The 22,952-nt window shown below is 40.0% G+C and overlaps 1 protein-coding gene across 2 annotated transcripts in view; it reads right to left on the bottom strand.

Annotated features, from left to right (window-relative positions):
* Window positions 1-219: 219 nt before the first annotated feature.
* The window catches only part of FNDC1 (fibronectin type III domain containing 1), an 80,734-nt gene continuing 58,001 nt past the window's right edge, over window positions 220-22,952 (bottom strand). Inside the window, exons 15-20 of one of the 2 annotated variants that reach the window (XM_032216735.1) lie at window positions 20,870-20,978; window positions 15,040-15,119; window positions 6,982-7,011; window positions 3,873-4,034; window positions 2,381-2,503; window positions 220-437 (exon numbers count right to left, since the gene is read on the bottom strand). In XM_032216735.1, the coding sequence (XP_032072626.1) occupies window positions 322-437; window positions 2,381-2,503; window positions 3,873-4,034; window positions 6,982-7,011; window positions 15,040-15,119; window positions 20,870-20,978 (620 nt within the window). In that variant the 3' untranslated portion in view covers window positions 220-321. Of the gene's footprint in view, window positions 438-2,380; window positions 2,504-3,872; window positions 4,035-6,981; window positions 7,012-15,039; window positions 15,120-20,869; window positions 20,979-22,952 lie in introns of those variants that run through there. The other variant, XM_032216736.1, reaches the window with a different exon arrangement.

Here is a 22,952-nt window from a genome sequence, read left to right as displayed (position 1 = left end):
TCACAATTCCATTTTTTTCTGTGTGGTTAATCAAATATATTAGGCTTCACTGAGCACAGATAACTGCTCAATTTCAGTTACATTTCCAGGCCTATTACAACCAAGGAGAAAAAGGCAGGACATCCCCAAATTCATCCTATATATGTCCTGAAGCAAAATAACCAAGCAGCACCATTGAGTTGAGATAAGGGCATCATTGAGTTCCAGTGAGCTTCTTGGGTTTCTTCTTTGAGTTTTCATTCCCAGATGCAGTTGCTACAGGTCCTCCAATGGTAGCTATTCAAAAGTTGTGAGTAAGCTCTGCAGAGGATCGCAGCACAGCTACCATTTCCCTGGAATTGTTACACCACACTCATACCAGCCCGCGTAGTAATAGGGTGTCATAAATCCAATGCGTCCAAATGATACAGGCTCTTGCCGATACTGGCGATAATAACCTGAAGGAACCAAAATATTGAAGTTAGTATCTTAACAGTAGCAGAGGGATGTAATCACTTTATTAATTTTAATTAATCTTTTAATTTTAGCTCAATAATTACTAAACTTAATTACTCTAAAGAAAATGAAGATGGAGGAAAAGAAGTGAGATACACCTTGCTAGCTGAGCATTCTTCAAAAACACCCCATTGTCCCCTTGTGTTATTCCTTGTGGCATGTAATTTATCCTATTCTAGAAAAAACTTAAATACAATACTTTCTGATCTGCTTGTATACAGAAGGTTTGAAGTAGAAGGGAAATACAATTTCTTGGCCGGTAATTCTCTTTGTGAACTTTCTTATTGGCATTAAACTCTTCTTCCTCTTCATCTTTTTTGCTGCATGGCCTCTGTCAACAATAATCCTGTGCTTCACTTGCTCTTTGATTACTTCTCTTTCTACATTGCAGATTTTCAGTTTTACTGTTGACTGAAGGCCCCTTTCTGAAACAAATAGGATTGGTGTGGGGCCAGCCTAATTTCTTTCTGACTTGTAGAACTTCTTTCACTCATTATTCCATTGTTTGGGTTTTCTTTCTTGTCTACTGCAAGAAGTGGTGTCTTATACCTCAAATCTGAAAGAAAGCTGTTGAAGCCAGATGGATCTTTATATTTATACCTTATCAATCTACCATACAGATCTCCTTATATAATTGTAGAACCTGTTGGAAAACTACCAGCCAGGCAAAGGGGAGGGATCAAGCAGAGAATTAGCCTTGAGTCATTGCGCATCCACAAAAGTTCAAAGACTAACTTTTCCTAAATTCCATGGCACCTTATCTGTTTGTTCCCAAGAGAAAGTAAGCAGTCTGAGAAGATTTTTGTATTATAAGTAGAATAGAATAAAGCAGCTAACATTTACCCTTCACATGTAGCTCTGGTTGCTTGCACCTGACAAGATTAGGGCCAGAGAATTATGTTGCATAACCACATTTCCATTTTCAAAACTGCTTGAGTACATTGAGTGGCTATATTCCAAGTACTGTCTGACTTATTGTGAGAATTAGAACAACCCACAGTAATATATACCAATTTGGACAGACAGTGGGACTCATTCTAAGCTAATAGGCAGAAACACCTGTCCTGTTCTGATGTACCATTAATGCCAATAATGCTTTCATGTCTTTTCTATTAAAGTAGGAATGGCTCTTGCCACATAAACACAAATTACACTAGTGATTTAGCAGATCATAGCATTTTCCTGCAATCTGAAAAAAGTTGCAGAGCCAATATGTACCTCAGAGGTGGCCAATGGAAAGAAGAGAACCAAGAAGGCTGACATATCAGTGCTAGCATTTACTCCTTTACAAAAGAGAAAAAGCCTATAGAAAGAAGTGGAATGCTTTAAAATGCTAATAAATTCTCAGCACTCCTTTTCACACAGATGGAGGGCTACCTGAAATGCTGCCTTCTGTGCTAAGGTCCATTATTTCAGTGTATTTTGTGGTTCTTCTCCATAGTCAACCTTACTTGGACTCTTGCATAGAAAGCAAAGCACAGCATGAAACCACAATTTCATTAATTAAGTTATTTCCTTTTATGTGCTAAAATGCCAAGGGTTCTAAAAATTCTGCCAGTCACTGCCTAGACTGAAAATGAAATTATTTGCCCTAAACTTCCCCAGCGTGATGCTTTGCTAATATGTTCCATCTCTAATTCTGTTGCTAGTTGGGGGTTAATATCCCAATAGATTTGGAGAGCACATTGTGGGAAGACTGGCTTTTAATACTGAACTACCTGAACATATTTGATGATGCGTTGAGTGACCTGGGACAAGAAAGTCCAACTTAGGCATTAAAAATTAATAGTTTTTGGAGAACTGGGCACAAGCTGCGTTTATTTTACAACTTGTATGCAATGTAAATCTCCAGGGCCCCTTCAAATTAATGTTGCATTTTTTTTACCTTGAATAGAAGGAAGAGCATTCACATAGGACTGAGGTCCTGTCCGTCCATCCAGGTGTGAATCTACAAACTGACAGTGATCTTCACCTCTTCCCCAACTATCCCCAATGCTGTAAAATGTATCTGGAAAAAATATAAGGAGGGTGTAAAGCACTTAGAATGATTTTGCTGCAGCCAAGACTAGTATAAATCCAGGGGAAGAATCTTCTGTCCCTTCCTTGGTAGTAGCTTATTTATTACATTTATGAATTTCTGCAATAATAGTAGCATTATAGTGAAATAATTCACTGGCACAGTATGAAAGTGAACCAGTGGTTCTTGCCAATATTCTTGCATTCGGTCAAAAATAGTTGGCTGAGAATCACAGTTGAAGTTCCCTTGCCTTCAAGTGGCACATTTGCTAGTGGGCTGGCAGCAGTCTTTTTGTATTGTGGTTACCTTTTTTCAATGTGTTAGGAACAATTCATATGTATATAATTAAGAACTTGCACTAAAATGAGGTAGTAGAATTTTTATTCCACATAAAACAGAAGAAGATAGTACAAATAGCCATACATGAATGCATGGAGAAATACTCTTCTCCCCCTCCCTGAACTGAACCGAGTCTGAGAATTACAATTTGAGATGAGTACATGAGTTTATTCCCAGACTGTGTTTTGTTTCCCATGTGTAAACCCTTAGGGCTTACAGCTTTTTAAAAAACCACTTCTAAGTTACTGTACATGCATACTATTTTAAGCATTTCCCCTAAAAATAACCCATTTAAAATTTTCTATAATGATTTAAAAATTAAAACATGATTATTGATCCTTGGTCTGGTTCTGATATGTTTCTTTTTTAAAAAAATGTGTCACTGACTCCATTTAGATCCAAGTTAAAATATTATAGCATCTCTTTATGAAAATGAAGTAGTGTTTCTCTGATTTTTAAAGATGTGAGGAAATGAGAAATCTCCAATTTTCCAAAACTGTGGTAAATTTAACTGAAATAATTGAGACTGAACTGCTATTTTGCATTATGCAGCAAAGTGCAAATCCATTGTCTTGAATGATCCTACTTAGGGCATAGCACTGTTCAAAGCAAAGCATTATGGAATGACAGAATAGCTTACTAAGACACAGGCTTATTTCTCTTGCAGGAAGACCCAAACCACAATTTTAACAAGAAAGAGGAAAGGTATCCCTTTTCCCTATCCCTAGCTTATGCTAGGAAGGTACCCTACTGCAATTTTTTTTCTTCCTGCTGCATCTCATTCACTTGAAAGTGGATAGAGAATTCAAATAATAGAATTTCAGATTACTCCAGACCAGGAGACAATCCAAAGTGTTTTCAATATATATGTTGGATAGGATTAAAAAGGGGAAAAAAACAGAACTATTTACGGTATGCCAGCCAATAGCACAGATGCATTTTAATCATGCAAAGTAATCAGTTCATTTTTCAGACTTTACTGTATCTTACTTCAGCACTGCCAAGTGACCCAAATACATACCTCTTAGATCATCACTGAGGTAAATCTTGTATCTCAATGAATTACAAAGGACGACACCTACAAATTTCCTGTACCACGTCCGTTTCACATATTGCTTCCCACTGCATTCTGAGTATGTGGGATCATATTTAAAATTGAATGGGATCCAGATAGGTTCACCACCTACAAAACCGGTTAAAAGCTTGACTATGAAATGTGATAATATTAAACAACAGTAACTCAACAATAATTTACTAAATGTTAATACTTGACCAGACTAGTACACAATTTACTAAAACAGATTAACTTCGATTTGGAAGTTAACATCACGTAAACATGATGTTATAAGTGGAACTAGATTACTAAATGCTTTCCTTCACAATAGCTCTCTGGACCACTGATTTGATCCTGGTGACCAAGCCAGATTGGATCCCACAACATTATCCTGGGACACATATATTTGCCTTCATTCAAATTCTGAATGGTTACATACCAAACCACAACCTGGGCACTACGAATCAGAAAAGTCTTCAGTGTGTAAACATTCACAACAAAATCAGGTACTCTGCAATATGCTCCAAAAGATTATAGGAATTATCTACCTTTTTGAAATCAACCTGTGATTATAACCTGTGTGCTCTGACATATAAACTTAAGCACCAACTGACTCTCCTAATTTTTTTTATATAATTACAGTTCTGAAGTACAAAAAAAAACCACCAAAGAATTGCCTTCTCAGCCTTAAAAAATCAGGGTAGTCGATGTGCATGGGAGAAACCACTACCTGCATCAATGCAGGAATTCATTAGGTTAATTTGCACAAAATACTTCCAGTTCAAGCATCTAATTTACTAGGCTCCCTAGCAGCTGATATAATAGCACATAAAAGTGCCTTCTTACAATGGCCTTTGTTTCTAAAATATGAGCTTTCCTTATATTCTCTGATCTCTTACACTGGTGTCAGTTGTCCCATGGCACCAGAACAATATTATTTTAAAAGAAGGGGAAACACCTACCAAAGCACTATTTGCCTTTTCTTTAATAGATTCTTTTCAACTTAAAAAAGGCATAATCCTATAAGCACCCATCAAATGAGAAATAACATGCAAAGATAAGCCCATTGAGCTCTGACTGAAATGTCTACATCAAGCTTCTCACTTTTCCTAGCATTTCAGCCACAATGTTATTGGAAAAAGGAGGAATAGGAGAAAAAGACAAGAAGAAAGAGACCTATACAATGAATCTGGATCACAAACACTCCACATTCCTGCACTGTTCATCAGCAGCATTGTTTCCCATAAAGAGGTGCCAGTGAAATCAACCATAAACCACTACAGTTGTGGTTGTGAAGCCAACCATATGGTTTCTCTTATGCACTCAAAAGCAACTTGCAAGAGTTATTTGGCATTTTCTGCATTTTAAATATTAAACATGAAAACTCAGGAACAAATTATGATTCCAAGACATCATTCTAATCCAGTGTACAATAACATTCTGCTAAAAATGTATTAAATGTCAAGTGAATAATCTAATCTGGCATTGTCTTGAATTGTATAAGGAAAGATGCACTGCAATATTCTAATCTAAATCACTTCTAGAACTATAGCAAGCACACCACAGTCACTAGCCTGAAATATTGTTTACTAACTTTGACAAACAGACATAGAATTCTGTTCTTCCCCTACTCCAAGAGCTGATAAACTCTTTGGAGTTTCTTTGGCGTGTAACCACTCCTTCAAATTTTGATGTCATGTTGGAACTTTTAACATGACAGAAAGCAAAATCACTAATTACACAGAGAGTAATTATACAATCCTAATATTTTGCTTTACAGTTCTAAAGGTTTCAAGCAATTTCTATAACAAAGTCATTCTAGTCATCAAAACCCCATACTGACAATACATAAATTTTAATTAATCTAAGTTAATTATAATAAACTGGATTAAACAAAGTGTAGATTTCTTGCAGATGATCCCAATCAAGTGCTATCCACTAGTCCTTAAATAATTTTTAAAATAGACTAGAGAAAAAAGCTAGAGTTATAAATAGTAACACTTTTATGATAAGGTTACAGTAACAGAATCTTGCAACTCTGAATGGGTTTCCCCTCTATCCTTATAAGAAACTAGGGGGAGGGGAGTCTGAGATGCTCACACAAATTATATCTCTGCCCTGGATTCAACTTTCTTTTATCTAAACATTGTCTTGTGGCTTTTTCACTGGTTGTAGTAGTGGAACCAGCTGGTTTGGACTGGTTCCAGGGATTCAACTGGTGTGGACTGGTTCAGGTGAACCAGTAGCTCCAATGATCAGCTGAGAGCGAACCGGTTTGCTCTGATGATCAGGTGGGCCCGCTCGCCTGTCCCTGCGCTATACTGACCTATATTTCCTTTGTTTGAAGCCCAGGTGATTGGCGCAGCAGAGCGGATTGTAAGGCCTCAGCTGTTTTACTTAGCAGGGCTGCAGTCAAAGATAAGTTATTCACCTGTTTTCAAATGCAGTGTGTGTGAGGAGAGCATGTGTTTGGCGTGAGCGAAGTGCGCATTTAAGGAACCAGTTGTTACACCAGTTGAACCCCACCACTGACTGGTTCCTCAAGGTTATTCCTACTGCTTGTCCATTATTGTATACAACCAGAGGGCAGGGGGATGTGGCTCTTAGAAGTCTAAATGGCCAATAGGACCAGAACAAATCCTAATTCCTGAATGCCATGTATCAATGAAGCATGTCAAGTCAAGCTGATATATATTGGGGAAAAAGAGAAAATATTACTTTGGAAGAGCCTTCTTCAGATACTGGAGGTGGATGAAACAAAGACACAGCAGAAAAAAGGAGTAACTGCAGTACATTCATGCAATGGTTACAGAACTGTCAAGAAGTTGTCCCAACTTAACATCAGCCCCAAGTAATGCTATTCCAAGGGCAAGTGTGGCTCTTGGACTGAACCAAGTTCTTTATGCTTTAAAGGCTCTTAAGGTGAGGATTCTCTTCCAAATTCTGCTTTCCACTGATTCCTTCCTTCCTTCCTTCCCCTGGCCTGCCCTCCATGATAGATATTAAATCACAACTTTAATCTAGGTCATTCTCAGGAGATAATGACAAAGCACCAGAAAGCAAAACTGAAACTTACCTGGTGGTCTTACAATAAGAAGAGGATTATCTGTAAGAAAATAACAAGGAAATGTTTCAATGATTTACTCAAAAAATCAGAATCCACAGCCAAAATAAGACAAGCAATTTCTGAAGGTTCCTTACAAACCTAGCAGACAACTTTGTTTCCCAAAAAGTAGAGAAGGGAACAAGGGCATCAGCCATATTGGACTTAATTCTCACTAACAGAGAGGAAATGATAGAAGGTGTTGAAGCCACAGGAACCCTGGGGGCAAGTGACCATGCAATATTGGAATTCAACATTATGCAAACACAAGTAGTAGAACAAAGTGAAACTAGAGTCTTGGACTTTAAGAGAGCTAATTTCAATAAACTTAGAGAGAGCTTGGGAAAAATTCCATGGATGAGAATCCTCAAGGGGAAAACAACTCAAGAAGCTTGGGAAATTTTGAAAAATGAGATTACAAAAGCCCAGTCTAGCACAATACCAATGAAGAAGAAAAGTAATAGCTCCCAAAATAAACCAGCATGGCTGCATAAAGAACTCTCTGACAAATTGAAAGACAAAAAAGATAAGTATAAAAAGTGGAAGGGGGGGGACATAACTAAGGCAGAATATCAGCAAATAGCCCGAGCATGTAAAGATGAAGTGAGGAAAGCTAAGGCTCATAATGAAGAAAGACTTCCTACAAAAGTAAAAAATAACAAAAAAAGCTTCTTCCAACATGTTAAAAACAAGAAAAAAGTTAAGGAAACAATTGGTCCATTGCTGGGTGAAAGTGGCAAAAAGGTGACAAGCAACAGGGAGAAAGCAGAACTATTTAACTCATGTTTTGCATCTGTCTTTACACAAAGGGATAAAACAGTCCAACCTATCAAAAACAGCACCACAAAAATCAGATTAGGAACATAAGTTGAAATATCCGATTATCTAGATCCCTTCCAGTCAGGATTTAGTCCTGGCTACAGCACGGAAACCGCTTTGGTCGCATTGATTGATGATCTCTGGAGAGCCAGGGATGGAGGCTATGCCTCTGTCCTAGTGCTTCTTGACCTCTCAGCGGCTTTCGATACCATCGACCATGGTATCCTTCTGCAACGACTGCAGGAGGTGGGGGTGGGAGGCACTGTTCTACGGTGGTTCTCCTCTTACCTCTTGGACAGGTCGCAGTTGGTGTTGGTTGGAGGGCAGAGATCGACCCCTAGACCGCTTATGTATGGGGTACCGCAGGGTTCGGTCCTGTCCCCCCTCCTGTTTAATATCTACATGAAACCGCTGGGTGAGATCATTCGACGGCACGGGATAAAATACCACCAGTATGCGGACGATACGCAGTTGTATCTGTCCACCCCGTGCCAACTCAATGAAGCAGTGGACGTGATGTGCCAGGGCCTTGAGGCTGTTAGGGACTGGATGGGGGCTAACAAGCTTGTACTCAATCCAGATAAGACCGAGTGGCTGGTGTGTTTCCCTCCTACTAATTGGCCAAGTGTTCCATCTCTCAGGCTGGGGGGTCAAACAGTACGCCCCTCAGACAGGGTCCGCAATTTGGGAGTCCTCCTGGACCCACAGCTGACTTTTGAACACCACTTGTCAGCTGTGACCAGGGGGGCATTTGCCCAGGTTCGCCTGGTGCACCAGTTGCGTCCCTACCTGAACCGGGAGGCCCTCACTACAGTCACTCGCGCCCTTGTGACCTCTAGACTGGACTACTGCAACGTGTTCTACATGGGGCAGCCCTTGAAGAGCATTCGGCGACTTCAGCTTGTCCAGAATGCAGCCGCGCGAGCGATCGTGGGTGCACCTCGGTTCACCCACGTAACACCTATCCTCCGCGAGCTGCACTGGCTGCCTATTGGTCTCTGGATACGCTTCAAGGCGCTAGTCATCACTTATAAAGCCCTTCATGGTATTGGACCTGGGTACTTGAGAGACCGCCTGCTGCCAATTACCTCCACCAGACCGATTAGATCCCACAGACTAGGCCTCCTCCGAATTCCATCCGCTGGCCAGTGTCGACTGGCGACTACCTAGAGGAGAGCCTTCTCTGTGGCTGCTCCGACCCTCTGGAATGAACTCCCCGTGGAGATTCGCACCCTCACCACCCTCCAGGCCTTCTGCAAAGCCCTTAAAACCTGGCTGTTCCGACAGGCCTGGGGCTAAAGAACCGTGCCCCTATCTCGAATGGTATGATTGTTGCGCTTTTAAATTATGTATTGTTTTGAGTTGTTTGTCAAGTTGTTTGTATCCCCCCCTTCCCTTGTTTTGAGTTGTGAGCCGCCCTGAGTCCCCCTCGGGGGAAAAGGGTGGCATACAAATGAAATAAACAGTTAAACAGTTAAACAGAAATAGGGAAGAAAATAGTAAGTGAGCACCTGTCTACCCTAGACGAGTTCAAATCACCAGGACCGGATGGGTTATACCCCAGGGTTCTGAAGGAACTAGCAGATGAGATCTCAGAACCACTGAACTATATCTTTCAGAGATCCTGGAGCACCGGGAAACTACCAGAGGACTGGAAAAGAGCTGATGTGGTTCCCATCTTCAAAAAAGGGGGAAAAAACAGATCCAGGAAACTATAGACCTATCAGCCTGACCTCAATACCAGGAAAGATTCTGGAAAAGATAATCAAGCAACGAATTAGCCAACACCTAGAAGCAAACAAAGTAATAGCCAAAAGCCAACATGGGTTTGTCAAAAACAGATCATGCCAGACTAATCTTATTGCATTCCTTAACAAAGTGACAAAATTAGTGGACCAGAGGAATGCCGTCAATATAGTTTATCGGGAAGGTTGTCGAGAAGGTGGTGGCCTTTCAGCTTCAACGGGCCTTGGAGGAAGCTAGCTATCTTGACCCCTTCCAGTCCGGCTTCAGACCTGGTTACAGCACAGAAACCGCTTTGGTCGCATTGACCGATGATCTCTGGAGGGCCAGAGATGGAGGCTATGCGTCCATCCTGGTTCTCCTTGACCTCTCAGCGGCTTTCGATACCATCGACCATGGTATCCTTCTGCGACGACTGCGGGAGGTGGGAGTGGGAGGCACTGTTCTGCGGTGGTTCTCCTCCTACCTCTCGGACAGGTCGCAGTCGGTGTTGGTCGGGGGGCAGAGATCATCCCTGAGGCCCCTAACATGTGGGGTACCTCAGGGTTCGGTCCTATCCCCCCTACTATTTAACATATACATGAAACCGCTGGGCGAGATCATTCGGAGGCACGGGATAAAATACCATCAATATGCGGACGATACGCAATTGTATCTGTCCGCCCCGTGCCAACTCAATGAAGCGGTGGACGTGATGAACCAGGGTTTGGAGGCCGTTAAGAACTGGATGAGTGCTAACAAACTGGTACTCAACCCGGATAAAACCGAGTGGCTGTTGTGCTTCCCCCCCAATAATTTGGCTAATACACCAACGCTTAGGCTGGGGGGTCAAATTTTATACCCCTCAGATAGGGTCCGCAACTTAGGAGTCCTCCTGGATCCACAGCTGACTTTTGATCACCAGCTGTCGGCTGTGACCAGGGGGGCATTTGCCCAGGTTCGCCTGGTCCGCCAGTTGCGGCCCTACCTAGACCGGGGGGCTCTCACAACAGTCACTCGAGCCCTTGTGATCTCTAGACTGGAATACTGCAATGGGCTCTACATGGGGTTGCCCTTGAGCTGCATCCGGCGACTACAGCTAGTCCAAAATGCAGCCGCGCGAGTGATAGTGGGCGCACCGCGGTTCGCCCACGTTACACCTGTCCTCCGCGAGCTGCACTGGCTACCTGTTGGTCTCCGGGTGCGCTTCAGGATACTGATGACCATCTTTAAAGCACTCCATGGTAGTGGATCTGGGTACTTGAGAGACCGCCTTCTGCCGATTACCTCCCTAAATCGACCAATTAGATCGCACAGACTGGGCCTCCTCCGAATCCCATCTGCCAGTCAGTGTCGACTGGCGACCACACGGAGGAGAGCCTTTTCTGTTGCTGCCCCGACCCTGTGGAACGAGCTCCCCATGGAGATCCGTACCCTCACCACTATCCAGACCTTCCGCGCAGCCCTCAAGATCTGGCTCTCCCAGCAGGCCTGGGGATAGGTTTCCAATTACCCGCCCGAGTGTTTGATTGCTGTATGAAAGTTGTGTTTTATTATTTTTTCTTTGTCCACATATTGTTCTGTTTCTGACCTTGCACCCCCCTCCCCTGTGGTTGTAAGCCGCCCTGAGTCCCCTCAGGGAAAAGGGCGGCATATAAATCCCAATAAACCATAAACCATATGATAAGGTAGATCATAACCTACTACTAGATAAAGTAGAAGAATGTGGGTTAGACAGCATCACCACCAAATGAATTCGTAACTGGCTGATCAACCACACTCAACGTGTAGTCCTCAATGGAACTCATCTACATGGAGAGAAGTAGAGTACCCCAAGGCTCTGTTTTGGGCCCAGTACTCTTCAACATTTTCATCAATGATTTGGATGAGGGAATAAATGGGGAACTCATCAAATTTGCAGATAACAACAAGCTGGCAGGAATAGCCAACACTCCAGAAGACAGGCTTAAGATACAGAAGGATCTTGACAAACTTGAACATTGGGCACTATCTAATAAAATGAAATTCAATGGTGAAAAGAGTAAGGTTCTACATTTAGGCAACAAAAAAAGAAATGCACAGGTACAGTATAGGTGGTACCTTACTCAACAGTAGTAACTGTGAAAGGGATGTTGGAGTCCTAGTGGACAACCATTTAAATATGAGCCAGCAATGTGCAGAGCTGCCAAAAAAGGCAACACAGTTCTAGGCTGCACATACAGAGGGATAGAATTAAAATCACGTAATGTGTTAATACCACTTTATAATGCCTTGGTAAGGCCACACTTGGAATACTGCATTCAGTTTTGGTTGCCATGATGTAGAAAAGATGTGGAGACTCTAGAAAGAGTGCAGAGAAGAGCAACAAAGATGATTAGGGGACTGGAGACTAAAACATATGAAGAACAGTTGCAGGAACTGGGTATGTCTAGTTTAATAGAAAGAAGGACTAGGGAAGACATGATAGCAGTGTTCCAATATCTCAGGGGTTGCCACAAAGAAGAGGGAGTCAAACTATTTTCCAAGGCACCTGAGGGTAGAACAAGAAGCAATGGGTGGAAATTAATCAAGGAGAGAAGCAACTTAGAACTGAGGAGAAATTTCCTGACAGTTAGAACAATTAATAAGTGGAACAGCTTGCCTCCAGAAGTTGTGAATGCCCCAACATTGGAAGTCTTTAAGAAGATGTTGGATAGCCATTTGTCTGAAACGGTATAGGGTTTCCTTCCTAGGCAGGGGGTTGGACTAGAAGACCTCCAAGGTCCCTTCCAAATCTGCTATTGTATTATTATTAAATCTTCTTGTTGGTTTGTATAATTTATATCCTGTTTCATAAACTCTGAATGGCTCACATACAGTATCATATAGAAATCAATTGAAGCAACAAGTATAATTAAAACAGTTTGACATATTTCAAAAGCTTGACAAAACATCAGTTTTTTATTGCCTTTCTACATTGGAGGGTCATTTGGACTTCAAGAATAAATTATTTTATGCTTCACTCCTCTTAACATCTCTGAGGAAGAAGACTGCTGCCCCTTTGTAATTTGTCCATATATTTTAGGATATATATTTCCTCTGACTCCTCCTTCCTTTACTTTTCCTTTTAAAGTCTTTACATTTACTTGTGCTTATAACATGAGACCCTTTTCTTCATTGTGCTTGCCATCTTTTATCTTTATTTTTATTGATTGTATTATAATTTCTTTTATTGTCGTAAGCTGCCCAGTCATTGGAAGTCAGGCAGGATAGAAGTTTAATAAATTAGGAAATTTTGTTGCATAGTCAGCCAAATGTTGAGGCTGTATTTGGCATTTTTATCTGCCTACTGTAATTTGATGGTATTCAAGGTATTGTCACAGGATGTAAACTGTTCTAAATAAAGCTACCTTTTGCAAGTGATTTACGGCAATTTTATCAATGCCAAAGGTGTTCACGTGGTGCTCCAGTTGTTTTGAGATTATTATTAATTCTATTTTTGACAATGAAATCTCCACATCTGCACATTTCATTGCCACAGATGGTATTATCTAAACCAGGGCTGTCAAACTCCCATCCCACAAGTCGGATGCGTCACATGCTGGCCATACTTACACCCAGTTTAATGAAAGTGAAAAAAGTCCCAATTTGTCACGTGACGATGCTGTGACGAAGTGAGTTTGACACCCTTCACCTAGACTCTTTTTTAAAGTGCTGGTATTAAAATTATATCTTAATGTACATTGCAACTAGTTTAGTGGAATGATTATTTAGTAAGTGTAGAAGTCTATTTAAAAATGTTATTTTAATCAGTCTAATCAACATAGGTGCCTGCAGGCGCCTGATGCTTTCATGATGATTAAAGAAACAAGATAACCATGCTGCAAAATGTCCCCCTTTTCATGTGCATGTGACATCACTATGATGTCCAAAAGAGGAAGGACTTGCTATAAAATGATGTAATTGCTCTTTTTGCTCAGTAGACATGTTGATTTCCTTGCAGATATAGCTGCTAATTAACTAAGGCTTCAATCGCTTTTTCCAGGATCTATGTGAGGGTACTTGATTGGACATTATTTTTACATCCTACCCAAAAGATTCCTACTCTAAATCCATAACAAGAACTGTTGAGTTGATTTGGAGCCAGATTAATTGAAATATGCTTATGTACAAGAATTCCAAGTCAGGAACTCAAGAATCTTGAGGGGGTGGGGGGGAAATAACCTTGGAGTTATACAGAGTTACTTTAAGGTGTCAACCACATTGTATTTGGTTGTTACATTGTGCCAACTGACCTACCTATGATAAACCTTCCAAGTAAAAAAATAACATGGAAAAATATGTTTTTGTAGCTGGACATATTTTAAATTTATTTTTAAAGCCTTTACTTTCAAAGAACAGAATCAGCTTTATGAAATGAAAACAAGCTTCAGCTGTGAAGGGGAAAAATCTAAAAGAAAATTTGTTTCCCAATCTTTTTGACAGACACAATTGCTTCCAATTACTCAGCTGCTCAGAATTAAAACAAACAAAGAAAAACTACTGTAAGTGTCTTGCCAAGCAAGGAACAGAAATGGAATTTCCTCTTTTCATTTTTTTAATTTAACTTCCCCCCCCCACCTCACCTCACTATCAGGGTAAAAGGTAAAGACAAACTTTTCTTTGTGCCGAGCTTGACCTCTGACAACCTAATGCAGTGGTTCCCAAACTTGGCAACTTTAAGACTTGTGGACTTCAACTCCCAGAATTCTGGGAGTTGAAGTCCACAAGTCTTAAAGTTGCCAAGTTTGGGAACCACTGACCTAATGGAAAGAGTCATGTAGTTTTCCTGAGAAGAAAATAAAAGTGATCTGCCATTCCTTTTCTTTATTATCAGGATAGAAAAACTAAAGACAAAATCCACATTGGGCAACCTGAGAAGCTGTTAGAAAACATTGATGTTGGCTTTCTGCATTGAAAGAGCAGGAGCCGAAGCACAAATTCACTCCTGTTTGGCCAGAGACAGTCAGCACTTTATCATTTTGTTTTTGTTAGTTCAATTCTTAACCAGCCCTCCCTGACTGGTACCGTCTAAATGTGGAAATTCAAATCCCAGAATTCTCAACAATAGCCATTCTGTCTGGAGAAGTTTGGAAATAAATATCTGAAGAAAGCTCAATTTGGGCAAATCTGTCTTTATTTCCTAACATCCTAACTGAACTTTCTCCTCCTCTTCCGTAGTTCCTTGATCATTCCTGTTGTCATTTGTTGTTTTTATTCTGAAATCTTAACACCCACTGGATTCTTGTTGACAGTGCTCTAATTTTTTTATTTATTTAGTTTGTCAAACATGTAAAAGATAACAGGAATAAATATAAATATAAAGGAGCACATAAATGGGTACAAATAAATGGAGACAGTAGGAAAGGGATAGTAGGCACGCTGGTGCTCTTATGCACGTCCCTTACAGACCTCTTAGGAATTTGCAGTTTAAAATGTTTTGTATTTTAATACTATATTAAACCACCATACCAGATTCAGTGACATAGGTGATGGATGAACTTATAGGACCATAACCATAAGGATTCGTTGCTTGGACCTTAAAGTAATACCTAAATCAAGGAAAGAGGGGGAAAAACAGCATCCATTAAAATGGCCAAACAATAACAGCTTGTGGTAATAAAATTAGATAAAATGCCAAACAGGCTTTTTAAAGAAGGAATCCAGAAAAGTTCCACAAAAGCTATTAAATACATCTTGTTTTTTGAGGCACCTCTAATGATAGCTTCATCAAAATGTTTTATTCAGTCATGAAACCATGCAAGAACCAACAGAATTTGAAAATGAGCAAAGAGCCTACAGTGGTGAAACACAATAGGTGAAGTGTTTACATATCCAGCATTAACTCAAGCACTATGTTTGCTTTCTGTGAAATTGGTTGACGAAGACAGATGGAAGTCATCAAATGTTAAACAGCCATATTAAATTCTGTGGCATGGGCACATCCATAAATTAGCCCATACTTTCCTTGGAAGGAGATGTATCAATATCTCCCCAAAGAGTTGGGGGCAAAAGAAAAATCTGGTGAATAAAAATATCCTTCTGCATAACCCTGGTATATAAAAGCCACCTTGTCAATTTGAGCAGCTCCAATTGCAGGCCTTATTTTAATAGCAATTCTGAGCTGGAAAGATAAACTGATGTCTGGTTTAAACTGAGCCCTCAGTTTTTCTACATGCACTGTTAGCTAACCAGGGCACATAAAGCCAGGATAACGTTATGTGAATGAAATTCTAAAAGTATTCATCCATCTATTCATTTACCCATTTAGTCAGGACATGGGGAAATTACTAAAAATATGAATGTAAAACAATCAATTTCTGAGGAAAAAACAACAACAATAATATGTTACTAAAAGTCTTTTTTCCCCAAGGATATTGATTTCATGGCAGGACATGCAATGAAACTTGTTGATTAACTGTAGGAAAATATATTATTTTGTTAAATGTCCAGCACTTGACATAATATTAAAAAGCTGCAGAAAAAAAAACCTATGCCAAAATTTGGAAACCAAAGCCTTTAAAAGTTGCTTTTCATGAAGTGCAAAGACATAAATGAAGCCCCAATCTTGAAATAATTAAAACAATTGCTTCTTCTGCATACTTTGAATGCTGTTACAGCTGCTCCTGCATGTATATGCTCAGCCACTTCAGATTGTTTGGAAGAAAGAGAAGTACATTCCTTGAACAATGAATTATATATTGACACTGACACTTGTCATAATCTCAAATGTCCAAATGAAAGGTAGGTGTCCTTTCAAAACTCTCAGAACCACGGCCTTGAAAGGACCATAAAATTATCATATTGTAAGAGAAATTATTAAAGATAAACTTTTGAGTTGTCACTCTTTCTCAGCTCCTGGAAGATGGCAATGTCAAACTACCTCTGAAAATCTTTCCCAAAAACTTCACTAGTGGTCACTAGGAGTCAATACTGACTTGAAGGCACATAGACAAAAATCATACTGCAATATAAGGACATTTTAATAGAAGAACATATGTGGTATTGTTGGGTTTTTTTTAAGCTTGATCTTTGGTTTACAGGTGTTTCAAGTACCTGTTTGTGTTTTAAGTAGCCTCATCAATATAGAAATTTTGGAGAAAGATTTCCATAATTTCCCATTTGATCTTTTTAAAGAACAGTCTTTGATAGAGAAAATGCCACCCAAATTTGCCACCCATTGGCAATATCCTCTTCAATTTCTAATTAAATGTTGTACAGAAAAATCTGATATGATTTCAGGGCCAGGTTCTAGGACTTCAGATTAAAGGTTGGCCTGAAGAGAAATTAAAACAAAACAAAACAAAAACTAATGTTGAAAAAGAGCTGACAACATCAATGATTCATTTTAGGACAAAAACTACATTGAGTTGTTAGAAAAATATCTGTCAGAACATTAGAAGCTAAATCATATAATTAACTGAATTGCACACAGTATTATAATTCCTATTTGCTTTTGGACTTGACTACTACTTCTGAAATTCAGCAATAGTGACTTTATATCACCAGAGATCCAATATGATGGAAAGCAAAAACACAATTCTTTCATTTTAATTGACAAAAATGCTAAAATATATTATCTGATCTAGAGTTCTGATTTAATTATTTAAAATGTATCATGTGGTCTGTTTTCCAAAAAGAAAAAAAATACAGATCAGCTTAGACACAATATTCCTTGCCTTCCAATACTGTAAAAATAAAAATGAATCAAGAAAGAATCATAGCAGAATAAGAAAACTCAAGGAGTATTTAAAGTTGAATTTTACCCTATATCTGAATAAATAAAGCAGGATTCAGTTGCTATTACAAAATTGCAAAGAGGGGGACCTCTATTCACAAGAAAGCAACTGATTTTGTTTAATAAGGGCAGCTTTTTAAAATAATAAAATTTTATAGATGCTCTGGATAGCCAAGACAACCCTACCCATTTTAAAAGTAAATTATATTAAAAATAAAACTATACTCTTCCTTTCAGAGAAATAAATACAGCATAAACACTATGGCGAAGTATTTTAAACTTGATAGATTAAGCAGTTTGCAACATAGCTCAAGATTTAGCAATCTCTTTAATCACAATCCATCATAATTCTGAGTTCCAAAGGGAATTCCAGGGCTTCTGACTAGACTGGAAAGTTGAAAAAAAAACACCGCAAATTACTTCTGTAACACTGCCATGAATGTCGGTAGGAAAGAGTAATCAGGAATTAAGCTCAAGTCGAGGGTGTTTATGCTTCTACCTTAGTGTCTACAGATTATTTTATACATTTTGCTAAGTTTAAATTTTAAGTAGGCAAGATCTGAGGTATTAGAAGGCAGATATAAAACAGTTGCCAAGCTTAGAAGGTACAGAGGATAGTAATAGACAAGGGATAATAAAATAAGACTAAAATCTTAACTCTTGTATTGCATTAAAACAATGGTTATTTATATATCTTAATCTATTTCTGACTATATTAAAATATATACAATAGCAATAGCAATAGCAGTAGACTTATATACCGCTTCATAGGCCTTTCAGGCCTCTCTAAGCGGTTTACAGAGAGTCAGCATATTGCCCCCAACAATCTGGGTCCTCATTTTACCCACCTCGGAAGGATGGAAGGCTGAGTCAACCCTGAGCCGGTGAGATTTGAACCGCTGACCTGCTGATCTAGCAGTAGCCTGCAGTGCTGCATTTAACCACTGCGCCACCTTGGCTAAATGTACACAGTAAAATACTTAATTTTATTTAGTAAAGTAATACTTTACTTTATTTAGCCAAGCAACAGCCTAAAGCTCAATTGAACAAATAAGCGTAAAGATCCTTCAAGCAGTGGTTCCTGCTTGAACCACAACAAAGTCTGAGGAACACACTTTAGGCAGCTCAGTTTCTGTGAATCAGAGTTTCCTCACAATCTGCATATAATCATGAACACATGGATTGAAGCTAGCTTAATCTCCCAGTTCAAGTTGCTAAATTGCAGAAATTTTACAGTGGTTTAGAGCAATTTTAAAGTCACAAGATAAGGAGCTAGATTTGCCTGGGAGTTCTGGGAGAAACACAGCACTGATGGTGCAGATGATACTTAGCTGTCAAAGAAAGGGCAGACTTCAATCCTATCCTGAAATTCTGTTTCCTTATTATATAATCTAGAGTGGGAGCTGCTTGTTTAGCAAATATAAACAACTGAGCCAGTGGTGGGTTCCAGATCCCTTTCCAACTGGCAGCATCCACATGGACGCGTGTAGCACACATGCATACGTGTGCAGCATGCGCATGCGTCTTAGCGCCTCCACGAGCCTCCGCAATGCTCCAGCTGCTCAGAGGAGTGGAGCGCAGGCGCTGTATGTGCCATGCACATGCGCGGAAGCGTCGAAGACTTAAAAGACCAGTAAGGAGCTCAGGCGGGTGCATGGGCCCTCTGGAGCACTGTACTGGAATGGTATCTGGTGCTCCAGGCAGGTTTCAGGATGTCCATACCAGGACGTACTACCTGCAACCCACCACTGAACTGAGCTAAAGGACTTGAGTACAAATAGATTCTTGGTGCTTTCTGAGCTTGTTTGAACCAAACTCAGAGAGCACCATTTCAACCCTGAGCTACAAATGATCTCCTTTATTATTATTAATGAGTTCCGCATATGCTACTGTCACTTCTACATTTTTAAATTTGTTGTTGCTGTGATTCCTGATTGTTCCCCAGATTCTAAAAGATGAACATCTTTGCCTACAACGTCCCCTCCCCACAATTGAGTATTGTTAGACTCAGATGTTCAGCCTTATTCTCAGCACTGTGGGTGCAAAAATTACTGTGCCCCAACAAGGATCAGAGGGAAAATGCCTATCAGCTACAAAATGCTCCAATGAAATTTATGGAGATTCTCAATCATCCAGGTCATGTGCTTTTCAAACTGGACTTCCTTTCCAGTTGCCTTTTGAAAAGGGTCTTTCTCTAATGAAAAGCTCCAAGTGGGGAATATTGGCTGATAGCACTGGAGCTTTAGTAGGAAGGAGGACGCAAAAAGTGGTGTTCATAAAAAGCCACAATGATATCAAGATGACAATGCACAAAATGATATCATTTACATTATGACATCATAGTCCTTGATGCAAATGCATAAATGACATATTTTTTTGTGATGCCATTGGTGTCATATGCCCCTATTTGTTTCCCCACAATAGGATAAGGTTAAAGAAAACAGGAAGCAAACCGCAAATTTATCAGAATAACTGAGTCCAGTGGAATAAACCCTGCAGCATCACCCAGTCCTCACAAAAACAGAGGGGCTATGCAAAACAAATTGTCAATTCTGAAGCTGACTTGACCGAGGCCATTTTGAGGCTTATCACACTGGAGTTGGGGTATAGGGAGAGGGGAACAGAGATAGTTGGGGTTTGTAGCCAAAACAAAATACTTTCTCCTGGGAACCAAGGACATTTCCACAGGGGGTCAGAGGAGGAGTGAAGTTACCAGGCAACCGGACGACACCTTGATTGGACCATGTGACTGATTGTTTGTGGGAGGGAGAAAACATTTAGTTTTAATTAGGTGAAAACCATGGGAACATCTAGAGTCAGCTTTCACCAGCCTGTGCCAATATGATATATTCAAATAAAACTATTCTTTGAGGAATCTACCTGCCTCAGAGTTATGTTTGCTATGGGTGTATTATTTGGAACCCTGACACATATTACACAGCAAGTCAAGTAGGACACACAGCAGATCAAAGGAGAAATTGCTACTGTGTTGAAGCATACATCTGAAAGGGAGGCAAAAATCAAGTTTAAATTAACTTTCCATGCTGAAAGTTTTTGAGTCTGCCTAAATCTTTGTGCTCATCAAGATTCTTGATACTGTTGCTCCTATTCATCTGGGATTCATCTGGGTAAATTAGTTAGGAGGAATACAAAACAAACACAACTTATTTTTCAGTTCATGAAATTCAGTTTTAATAATACCCGCTTTTTCACGTCTCCCTGCCACATGTGCCTGCATCTTTAGTAACTTGTGAAAGGATAAAGCTAAGTGGCAAAGCAAAGAGTTGGTACAAATCCAAGATTTGGTGACTGAGTTGGATTCATAACAGTTAGGAGACTTATGAAAATGTACTCTGTCCCTGACTTCAAATGTTTAAGCCATGAATGCATTGCAGGATGGGTTTGGTGTGTGTGTGTGTGTGTGTGTGTGTGTGTGTGTGTGTGTGTGTTAGATAGGATGATTTCCAAGACGTCTTTCAACTGTAAATATTAATGTTTTTATATCCATTTCCCACCCCACCATTCCAAATCAGGCTTGTTATCGCATGTCTTTTGAAATAATACCTTGTATTTGGCTTCAAGTTTTCAATGGGCAAATTAGTGCTTGCTGCAGTCTTGGTTGACCATTTGTTCCTGATGACATCTTCATAGGATGCACTGTAAACTAAATAACCTGCCAAGAGAAAGATGTCATGGATGTATTAGACCCCAGAGTACTTCAGCAGCCTAATACATCATGCAGCATCATGTGGCAAAAGTATTTCATTAGTATGTTCATAGCTGGAGGGAATTCCCATTTCTGCTAAGAAGAGATAGCAGCAAAGCTAGGTGGGGAATAGGGCTCAATCAACATTATGCAAGTATGCATTAGCTATCTGGCTAAGTGCTTCCCACGTCCAATAAAGATGTGAAACACTTTGGATTCTACCCAAAAAAATGCTTCAAAATGTGCAGGGGTGCACACATAGCACTGCTCTCTGACTCATTAAAGCATCTGTACCTTTTCTAAAGATTATATGGCTCCTATAAACCTTTAAAAAACCCAAGGTCCACATTCCTAATGTCACTCTATCTCAGCCCCAGAAAAAGGCAATGGCAAAGCACTTCCAAAAGTCTTGCCAAAACACAGGGACCAGTCCAGGCAATAGCAATAGCAATCACAATGGCACTTAGACTGCACAGGCTTTACAGCCCTCTCTAAGCAGTTTACAAAGTCAGTATATTGCCCCCAACAATCTGGGTCCTCATTTGACTGATCTTGGAAGGATGGAAGGTTGAGTCAACCTTGAGTTGCTCAGAATCAAACTCCTGGAGTGAGCAGTGAATTTGTTGGCCCACTAGTGGCAGCAGAGTTGGATTGTGAGGAGGTTGAGGACGAACATGGGCCAGTCCTAGAGGCTGGGGAAGGCTTGGATGAGGGCTCTGCATCCAAGGCAGAGATGGGGCCAAGGCCTTCTGGCAGGGATCAGGTGCCTATGGAGCTTGACAGCAGTGAGGCAGAGGAACAGCTAGAGCCTGTTCCCAATGTGTGCATGCGCCGACCTGCCAGAAGAAAAGAACAACTCAGAAATCAGGGTAGACTTGGGAGTAAAATAATAGGTGATTGGCCCCTCCCATAGGAAATAAAAGAGGAGCGAAAGAGGAGTGGGCTTTTTCAGGAAATAATTTGTTCATCCTGTTGTTAGATTCATATCAAGAGTGTGAAGATCTGTCTGTGAATCTCAGAGACTCTGCACCCAGTCTTTCTTTTCACAGCATCTCATTTGGAAAATATTTACGTTGCAGATTTCCAAGATAGATAAGGTTTGTAGCAATAGCAATAGCAGTAGACTTATATACCGCTTCATAGGGCTTTCAGCCCTCTCTAAGCGGTTTACAGAGAGTCAGCATATTGCCCCCAACAATCCGGGTCCTCATTTTACCCACCTCGGAAGGATGGAAGGCTGAGTCAACCCTGAGCCGGTGAGATTTGAACCGCTGAACTGCTGATCTAGCAGTAGCCTGCAGTGCTGCATTAACCACTGCGCCACCTCGGCTCTTAGTCATAAATATTATTTTGAAAGACTGTTTGCCAGGCCTTGCTGAATGTGAATGACAGAATTAACATTCATTTAATAAAAGTGGTTTTGTTGGGACCAAGACTCTGCCTTGTGCTTTTGGGGGAAGTCTAGGCCTGAACAGAGTTAGACCTGCAGTACTGCATTCTAACCACTGTGCCATCAACTGCAAGTAGTCAAGATTGTCTTGGTGGCACAAATAAATAAATTTGTATTAGTGGAGGCCATAGATAAGTGATATTAGACTTCTAAGGGTATTGGATCCTTCAACATTGTAATTTTCTACTTCTTTAGCAGTTTTTAGACTTTCCAATCGAGTAAAACTATGCATTTTGGTTCTAAATTAGCAGTATTTATAAAAGCAAAATATAGAACACATACAAGACTATGTATCCTCAAATGTGGCCCTTCTCCAAGTACTATCAGATGTTGATGTCTGATATACATTTATAAGAAGCAGGGACTTTTCATGGTGGCACCCTAACTTTGAAAAAGCCTCTTAATAAATTAATCAATAAAGCATCTCAAAAAACACAGAGACTTGTCCTCACATTATGATTATTTCAGTAAATATGTCAAGATTTTGTTTT

The sequence above is a fragment of the Thamnophis elegans genome, chromosome 4 (genome assembly GCF_009769535.1).
Source record: "Thamnophis elegans isolate rThaEle1 chromosome 4, rThaEle1.pri, whole genome shotgun sequence".
Lineage (NCBI taxonomy): Eukaryota > Metazoa > Chordata > Lepidosauria > Squamata > Colubridae > Thamnophis > Thamnophis elegans.
The sequence above is the reverse complement of the archived record's forward strand: the minus strand, read 5'-3'. Positions and strand labels throughout refer to the sequence as shown.